The 9486-nt window shown below is 45.0% G+C and overlaps 1 protein-coding gene across 2 annotated transcripts in view; it reads left to right on the top strand.

Annotated features, from left to right (window-relative positions):
* Positions 1 to 9486, top strand: part of LOC111647417 (transcription initiation factor TFIID subunit 4-like) — a 25333-nt gene that overhangs the window by 8631 nt on the left and 7216 nt on the right. For both annotated transcript variants that reach the window (XM_023397017.2, XM_023397016.2), the window contains exons 8-14: positions 289 to 364; positions 496 to 601; positions 1759 to 1928; positions 3270 to 3400; positions 3647 to 3772; positions 4843 to 4899; positions 5738 to 5860. In XM_023397017.2, the coding sequence (XP_023252785.1) occupies positions 289 to 364; positions 496 to 601; positions 1759 to 1928; positions 3270 to 3400; positions 3647 to 3772; positions 4843 to 4899; positions 5738 to 5860 (789 nt within the window). The remainder of the gene's footprint in view (positions 1 to 288; positions 365 to 495; positions 602 to 1758; positions 1929 to 3269; positions 3401 to 3646; positions 3773 to 4842; positions 4900 to 5737; positions 5861 to 9486) is intronic.

Raw genomic sequence — 9486 nt, forward strand, 5'->3', positions numbered from 1 at the left:
TTCACCTGTAGCCACACCCATCAGTGATGTCACAGTTACATCACTGCAGCCAGGTGAGACATTAAACCACTGGAGGTCAGCAAAGAGCAGATTTCAGGACGTTTTGAGTTGATCTTTAAACTGGGAACCAGTTTGTTGAATCTGAAACACGCAGTGGATCCAGAACCAGATACAGATCCAAACCAGAAATAGATCCAGAACCAGAACTTTATCTAGATCCAGAACTAGAACTAGATCCAGAACCAGAACCAGCTCCAGTCTCTGAGTTAACATCTCTGTCTCCTCCAGGCCGTGGGCAGACCAGGAGTCCAGACCGTTCAGACCCGTACACCTGTCGTCATCAGTCAGAACCTCAGACCTCAAGGTGAGTCCAGCCGCAGCTCCGCTCTGAACCACTGGAGGGCGGCGACTCTCCGTCACAGCAGAGATCATGTGACCTTTAGATCAGCTGTCGTCACTGTAGATCTGGAGCTGATCCTGTTCTGCTTTCCTCAGGTGCGCTCGTCAGAGGACCCACGACCATCATCGGCAAAAGTCTCGTCAACCTGTCCGCTCAAGCCAATCAGAAGAAGCTGAGTGACCCAGGGGGCGGGACATTCAGGTGAGAGGGAGGTTTTCATTCAACAAAACGTCACAGGGAAATCTACCTGATGTTTTCAACATGAGGTAAAGACGACTCAGGGACAGGTCGCACTAAACACCTGAACTTTTTTTCTTAAATATCACACCTAAGGTTTCACTTCTCCTCCGCTGCACAGACTCTGTTCAAGAGTTTATATTTACAGCGTAAAGTTCTTCGTTCAGGTCACTGAAGATCATCATCATCTCTGGGATGTTTTCATTCTCTTTAATATGGATCTATTATTATTATTATTATTATTATTATTATTATTATATTTTAGATATGTTTTAGATATATTTATAATTTATTTATATCTTTCTTTTTTTGTCTCCTTGATGTTGCATTGCTTTATGTTTGAATGTCTGTATGAACCCTCTGGGCTTCCTTCCTCTCCTGCACATATAGTTTCTTTTATACTGTGTAATATTTTACACTAACGTCTGTGCAAATAAACAGTTTTTATAAATTTAGCAGCATGAACTCAGACATGTTGCATTTAAGACAGAGTCAGAGATACCTTTAGTTTTTTCATCACTAAGGTGTTTTGTTCATCAGTTTAACTGAGGAAGTGATTCTTTAAGAGTAAGGCTAAGATCAGGAGAAAACCTTAAATACTTAAGTGTTTATTTTAAGGAAACCTTAACTGACACTTTAAGGAAAATCTTAACTTAAGGTGTTTGAGGTGAATTATTCATAATGGAACAGTTATTCATATCTATAGGAAAACTGTTTTTAAAAACTCTGACACGAGGCAGTGACTCAGTCCAGATTCAAACACACTGAATCACAGTGATGAGGAAGAACATCTACAGGGTTGGGGGGGTGTAGTTGGTGCAGTTCACAGATCAGCCACAGGGGGCAGCAGCGCTCCACAGTGTCTCCTCACTGAAGCTGAGCTGCTGCTGCCACTGTTTCACTGGGGGGGGTCAGAGAGTCTGTCACACACTGAATATAAAAGGAATAAAAAGAAACACAAAAACTGTCTGAGCCCCCCCCCCAGAAAAACAGCTTCTTCTCAACTTCAGTTAACCTCATCAATAATAATATATAAAGATATAATCTGTCCTTAAAGACTCACCTGGTGGAATAACAGAAAATAATCCCTCCTCTCTGTGTCCTCACCTCTCTGTCCTCAGAGATGACGATGACATCAACGACGTGGCGTCCATGGCCGGCGTCAACCTTAACGAGGAGAACGCCCGTATCCTAGCAACCAGCTCGGAGCTGGTGGGCACAAAGATCCGCTCCTGTAAAGACGAGTCCTTCCTGCCCACCGGGCTGCTGCACCGCCGCATCCTGGACACAGGTACAGTCACCTGCGTAAGAGGGTTTGAGTCTGATGGTCTGGAGAGGAAAAACCAGGAGACAGAATCCACCTCAGAACCAGAATCTGAGAGATTCTGTGTCGTTCACCAAGAGGAGCCGGTCTGTCTGAGTTCAGACATGTAGCTAGAGCTGATGGAGCTGATGTTCTGTTGGCTGAGTCGTACGAAGACTTTTCTCTAGTTTCACTGCCATGAGGTTTTACCTGTCTGAGCGCAGCAGCAGCAGGTGACGGTGTAACTTCACCTGCTGGATGATATTCCCTCGTCTCCTCTGCTTCCATGTTTAGCCTCAGTTTCAGTCTGCTGCCGTGACAGCGGGACGAGCAGCTTGACATACTGTAGGGAACAGGTTGTTAATATTAATGATCAGGGGCCGGTCGAACAAAACACCTGAAGTTTTCTACTTCAGTCTGACTCCAAAGGTTTCATTTCTCCTCAGCTGAGGGAGGAACTTAAGGGTGAGACAGGTGAGACTCCTCAGGCCGAACACAGGACCAGGAGGCGTGGTCACTTAAAGGATCCAGGTCACAGTGATGTGACGAGCAGCCGCCTCAGTCTGATCGTCATGGAAACGGTCGTATTTTAGTTTGGATCACCTGGTTTATTTCTCACCTTCATGGTTTGTTCTGTTTCTTCTCGTCAGTTCTTCACCAGCGCCACAGTTCACTGTGTGTGATCCTCAGCTGACCGGAGGACGACACATCCTCCCACAGTTTGAGTCTGGAATTAGTCCAAGGACAAAAGTAGCGCCAGAGGAGCTGAGGAGGAAACATCCAGAACTAAGACAGAAATGCGTCTAATTATTTCTGGGGTAGAAATGTTTCTGTGTCAGTCCTCAGAATTAAAATCTAACTTTAATAATCAAATAAAGAAGAAACTCGTCAGTGAAGGAGAGACGGACTCGTCTGACCTCAAACTTATTTCCTGTTTCCGTTCATAAGTCAGTCAGACCGTCACTCCACAGCAGACGTCTGGTTGGTGTTCAACATGGAGTTTATGTCTTTATTTAAACTCTCCTTTACAATGATGTGCAGCAGATCAAAACACCAGTTAAAAAAGAACCTCAGTTAAAACAAACATATTAATACAATTTAATAAATAATGTGATAAGAATCCATTAAAACTTAAAAGGTCAGAGATGAAGAATCTAAAACCACCAAGAGGAACCAACAGATTCATTTTCAAAGAGCTGTGTCGTGAAATCCAGGAAGGGCTTCGTGAACAAACAAACACATGAATATAACTCATATAGATCTATAGATCTATAGATCTATATCTCATGTATGTATCTCAGAGGAGCTGATACAGACTCTCGTCCTCAGCTAAGAAGCTGGGGGTGACCGAGGTTCCTCTGGAGGTCGTCAACTTCATCTCCCACGCGACTCAGTCCAGACTGCGCTCCCTGCTGGAGAAGGTTTCAGCCGTTGCTCAGCATCGTGCAGACGGAGGGAAGGTGAGAACACACACACACACACACACACACACACACACACACACACACACACACACACTGCTCCTTCACGCAGTCGGAGTTCTGCAGGACAAACACCTGGTGACAAACATTTAGCTAGAAGAGCATGAAGGATCTCCTGACTTCCTCTCTGAGTGATCATGTGACAGTAAATACAGATGAAATCCAGGTGTTTTCAGTTGGCAAATTAGATAGACAGTCACCATCCTCTTCGTCTTCCTCCGTCAGGATGAAGAGCATCACGAACCGACGTCAGACGTTCGCTCTCAGCTTCGTTTCTTCGAGCAGCTGGAGCGAATGGAGAAACAGAGGAAAGACGAGCAGGAGAGAGAGATGCTGCTGAAGGCTGCCAAGGTACAACACACACACACACACACACACACACACACACACACACACACACACTCTCAATCTGATACCTGTATAGTCACACAGTGTACAGGTGTGTTGTTCCTTCTTCTTCTGTCCGTCCTAGAGTCCAAGGTGACATCTTCACATCACATTTTGTCGACCAACAGAACTGAAAACAGTCAATTTACTGTGATAGAAAATATTAAACTATTATTAAAATAGTTGCAGATTAATTTTCTGTCAATACACTGATCAATTAATGATTTGATTTGATCTCAGCCACTTTCTTTCTTCTTCATGGCTGTTAAAACCTGCTTAATGATGTCCTATTAGGTGTGTGTGTATTTTCCTGTCCTCCCACGGGCAACACATGACACATGGAAGCACAGATAATTACAGAAATGATCTTCTAAAGACATCATTACACACACACACACACACACACTCACACACACACACACACACACACACACTCACACTCACACTCATACTCACTCACACACACACACACACACACTCACACTCACACTCATACTCACACACACACACACACACTCACACTGGGCTAATTACCTTGACGTTTGACAGAGATGTCACTGAGGAGGTGATTATTATACTGAAGAATATTGACTCATTACATCCAAATTAAAACCATCAATAGATTCAGCTCGATGACATCATTATTATTCTGTTAAAGTCTCATTATTTTACTCTGACATACCAAGAAATAAAAGAAAAAAAAAGGTCAAATAAATTTTTATATGTAGAACATGGACACACAGAATTAATATTATAAAACATATGAATCTCTAAAAACCAATTAATATTTTTTACGTTAAAGTTTATTATATTATATTATGTTATATTATATTATATTATATTATATTATATTATATTATATTATATTATATTATATTATATTATATTAGTAAGTGATTGTCAGTCACAGTCAGCGGGAAAATAAAAACTCCTCACAACTCAGCGCCCTTCATGTTTACGCATCAGCACAGAGAGGTCAAAGGTCATCAGATAGAAGCAGAGGTCTGACCCCTGTGTCTGTGTTTGACTTCCAGAGTCGCGCCAGACAAGAAGATCCAGAGCAGGCTCGCCTGAAGCAGAAGGCCAAGGAGGTACGACCCCTCTGTGTGTCAGTGTTGTCTTCATGTGAAGGCTTGTGTTGTTGAGTCTGGAATGTGTGTGTGTATATATACATTATTATTGATCCAAGGCCTGTCATCCTGATCACTGATACTGTGGTCAATATGTCTGTCTGTGCACCACACCAACGACAGACGGAGAGAAGGTGGAGGTTTCCTGTTGTAGCTCATTACGTTTGTTCGTTGTTTTATTTCTTTATGTTCTTTTGTCAACCTGTGGGGAGCGTCCCATTTCACTGTGTTCATGTTATCCAGCCTCCAGCTGACTGCCCACACACACACACACACACACACACACACACAGTCTCACCCTCAGGCTGTAGCCAGACGCTCGAGTCTCTGCAGGGACCTCAGGGTCTGCCTGAGGTCTCTGCAGAGGTCAGGGGTCATTACCCATAAGTCTCTCTGGGAAGGCCCGAGGGCTGGAGGGAGGGGGGCAGCCAAGTGGAGGCATGTCAGGGCGGTCTGGACCGGTCTGAAGAGGTCACTCAGGACCTCTGAGTAGTCGTCAGTGTCTGGGTTCAGATGTGGACAAAGGTAGACCAGAAGAGGCTGTAGGCCGGTGACCTCAGCAGACGGGGTCAAAGGTCAGTGTAGTTCAGGACTGTCTGTCCCACTGTGAGGAGACAGTCCCTCATGGTCCCAGAGACCAGCAGTGGATCAGCTGTTTGACAGAGGAGGGAAACGAGTCTGAAGTATAAATGTCTGCTTCGTGTCGTCGTCTTCACCTGAGGTCTGTTTCCACCTGGACGGCCACACAGAGCCAAAACAAACATCGACGCGTGACATCGTGTTTGTTTTCCCTCCACAGATGCAGCAGCAGGAGTTGGCTCAGATGAGACAACGAGACGCCAACCTCACGGCCCTCGCCGCCATCGGGCCGCGCAAGAAACGCAAGCTGGACTCACCGGGAGGAGCTGCGGCCGGCACAGAGGTAAGACGTCAGGAACGCCATCACGCCGTCGTTTAAAGCCAGTGACGACTCGACCGGGACAGACGACCAATCAGGAGGCAGCTGATGTAGCTCCGCAGAGGACTGGAGAAATCTTTCAAATGTAGACACAGTATTATTAATAAAACATGTTAGCCACTCAGAAATTCAAGATGGCCGCCATTTCCAAGATGGCTGACATTTCTAGCAAGAAAATATAATTTTTCTGCAATAAATTCACCCACAGTTTTTCTCTTATGAACGATTCAGGTGTCACATCAAACCTTTTACAAATTAAAAGTCCTGCTGAATTAGAACAGTCACACGGAGGGACATAATCATTATATGAAATAATAGATAATAATTATTAATAAATAAATAGATAATAAATAAGATTATTAAAAAAATTATTTAGAATAATATTTAATTGTGAATCTGACGTCCTCGAAGTCAAAAACAGGATTCAGTTGTAAAATCATTGAAATTTGTCCAGTGGTTAAAACTCTGGTCTGTTTCCTGTGCTGGAAATGGCGGCCATCTTGGAAAATGGCCTTTTGTGATATCAAGTGGCTAATGGGATTTTTCAAATCAAAGGCCTCGGAGGGAAAAACACATTTGAAAGATTATTACAGTTATCTGCTGCACTGATTTCCCATGATGCCGTGTTTCCAAAAATGAATCCCAGGCTCTGTGGACCCCATGAATATAGAGAAACACACACACACACACACACACACACACTCGTCTCTAATCCAGGCAGTGAATGTGACCAAAGCTGAGTGAAGGGGGTCAGTGTCTGCCTGGAGGTCCTTGTGGGTGTGGGACCCCCCCCACCCCCACCCCCCTGAGGGCAGCCATAGATTTCAGCTCTGCAGAAATGAGCTCGGGGCTGAGGGTTGGATGGGGATCGGGGAGGTGGTGGGAGGGGAGGGGGTCATGGCTCGGGGGGTTGCCTGCCTCGTGCTTGCCCCACCCTCCCACACATGCTCTCCCTGTCTCTCTACCCCCACACATCCCGCCCGAGGCTCGACCCCCAGCGGTCCCAGACAAAGGCAGCAGAGTGACGGGGGGGGGGGGCTGCAGAGTAATCCAACATTTCAGGGGCAATGAACTCTGGGAAATGTGAGCGATGTGCTGGCCTGTGGACTGTGGCTGCAGCAGGTCTGAACCTCATGTAAACTTTACTTCTATCTTAAGTTACTTATTCTTAATGAATCCAGCCACTTATTCATCCATCTGTCTCTGACTGCTCATCCAGAGCATGTTTAAATCATTAAGGACTTTATTACTGGACACAACTGAAACAATATGATGGAAATGTTATAATTGTAAACTTTATCATCTCTACTGGTTCTTGTTGACACCTTCACCCGTATGACCAGGAAGCAGGTGTTACATTCCATCCACCTTCTGTTCAAATCTGAATGTGGTGAAAGCCTGGTGTTTTCAGCAGGTCTTTCAGTCTTGATGACTGAAATCAGTTTTTTAATAATAAAAAAAGGTCTTGAAAGGTGTGAAACCTTTAACCTGTGGTAACAGTTCTTTTGCCACTTGGTGGCGTCAGAAACAGGTTGTAAACACCTTGTTTCCTGCTCTGCTGCTGCGTGAACATGAGTCGACTGGTTCATTCAAACCTTTATTTATACAGAGAAGGACGCCCTGAAACAAAATCCACAACACGACACACAATAATCCATGAGTGTGAGTGTTTAAATGGTAAGCTGCGTTCAGTGTAATGTAGGAGAATCATAAAAGGAACAGGTATAATATAGGACATAGTTCAGAAAAGCTGAAGCACACACATTCACACTGTCCTGAGTCAGCTGACACATTTACAAACATTACACTGGATTAACTTCTTCACTCATCTATTTTACATGTTAGTTCACGTATGTGGAGCCTAAAATTTAAAAGCCAGTTTCCCAGTCTCAGTGCGAACACGTTGCTTCTCAAGGACTGACTAGTTCAGTGTGGAGTTGAGCTGAAGTTAATAAGACGCGTCAGGTTCTCAGGAATTTGCCAGTAACTGCTGTGTAAATAGAAATGAAGCACCACACTGGTCACCAGGACCTCCAGCGTCTGGACCAAGTCCTGAATAATGAGATTCAGATTCTGTGTTAATGTCCAGCTGTTACATTTAAGTGTCAGATCAGACTGAGACACTGCAGAGATCCTCTCTCCATGAAGAGGTCCCACCCTGCCTCCGCTCTGCAGGACAGAATTCAAAGCACAGACGATTTTTTGTTCTCTGGCTGTTGTTATCTGATCAGCCCGGAGCTGCTGCAGTCCGCCCTTCAGCTCCCAGCTGCAGGCCCCGTCAGGCTTCATCCGCCCTTCAGCTCCCAGCTGCAGGCCCCGTCAGGCTGCAGGCCCCGTCAGGCTTCATCCGCCCCCACCCTGACGCCCCGGGGCTCGGCCTCTTATGAACACACGCTAGCAACGAGGGAGCGCTGTTATTCTCAAACAACAAATAACCTGTCACAGCCTTTACCTGCTGAGGTCAGGAGGAGGTTCTGCAGGTTCCACAAGCTCCTTTCAAATTTTAATACCACAGAACAACATTTAATACAAACCAGTGAATCAGAATGATTTATTATATCACATGTTTTTAGTTCTTCACAGCTGTAGAAAATAACAATTCATAATTATATGATTAATGACTCCAACACGAGGTGGAGAACGTGTCTGACAGAACGTCTCTTAGTGTAGAGGTGGAGAACGTCTGTTAGTGTGGAGGTGGAGAACGTGTCTGACAGAACGTCTCTTAGTGTAGAGGTGGAGAACGTCTGTTAGTTTAGAGGTGGAGAACGTCTCTTAGTGTAGAGGTGGAGAACGTCTGTTAGTGTAGAGGTGGAGAACGTCTCTGTAAGTGTAGTGGTGGAGAACGTCTGTTAGTTTAGAGGTGGAGAACGTCTCTGTTAGTGTAGAGGTGGAGAACGTCTGTTAGTGTAGAGGTGGAGAACGTCTCTTAGTGTAGAGGTGGAGAACGTCTCTTAGTGTAGAGGTGGAGAACGTCTGTTAGGTTAGAGGTGGAGAACGTCTCTGTAAGTGTAGTGGTGGAGAACGTCTCTTAGTGTAGAGGTGGAGAACGTCTGTTAGTGTAGAGGTGGAGAACGTCTGTTAGTTTAGAGGTGGAGAACGTCTGTTAGTGTAGAGGTGGAGAACGTCTGTTAGTGTAGAGGTGGAGAACGTCTGTTAGTTTAGAGGTGGAGAACGTCTGTTAGTTTAGAGGTGGAGAACGTCTGTTAGTGTAGAGGTGGAGAACGTCTGTTAGTTTAGAGGTGGAGAACGTCTGTTAGTGTAGAGGTGGAGAACGTCTGTTAGTTTAGAGGTGGAGAACGTCTGTTAGTGTAGAGGTGGAGAACGTCTGTTAGTGTAGAGGTGGAGAACGTCTGTTAGTTTAGAGGTGGAGAACGTCTGTTAGTGTAGAGGTGGAGAACGTCTGTTAGTGTAGAGGTGGAGAACGTCTGTTAGTTTAGAGGTGGAGAACGTCTCCTGTATATTGATTGTTTATATATCTGTAATATTTAAATCTGTATTGGAGCAGAGAGGTTGATCTGAGTCAGGACAGAGGCCACGCCTGTGTGTGTGTGTGTGTGTGTGTGTGTGTGTGTGTGTGTGTGTGTGTG

Source organism: Seriola lalandi, unplaced genomic scaffold (genome assembly GCF_002814215.2).
Source record: "Seriola lalandi dorsalis isolate HSWRI2012SDOR001 ecotype SW California unplaced genomic scaffold, Sedor1 jcf7180002054991, whole genome shotgun sequence".
Classification (NCBI taxonomy): Eukaryota; Metazoa; Chordata; class Actinopteri; order Carangiformes; family Carangidae; genus Seriola; species Seriola lalandi.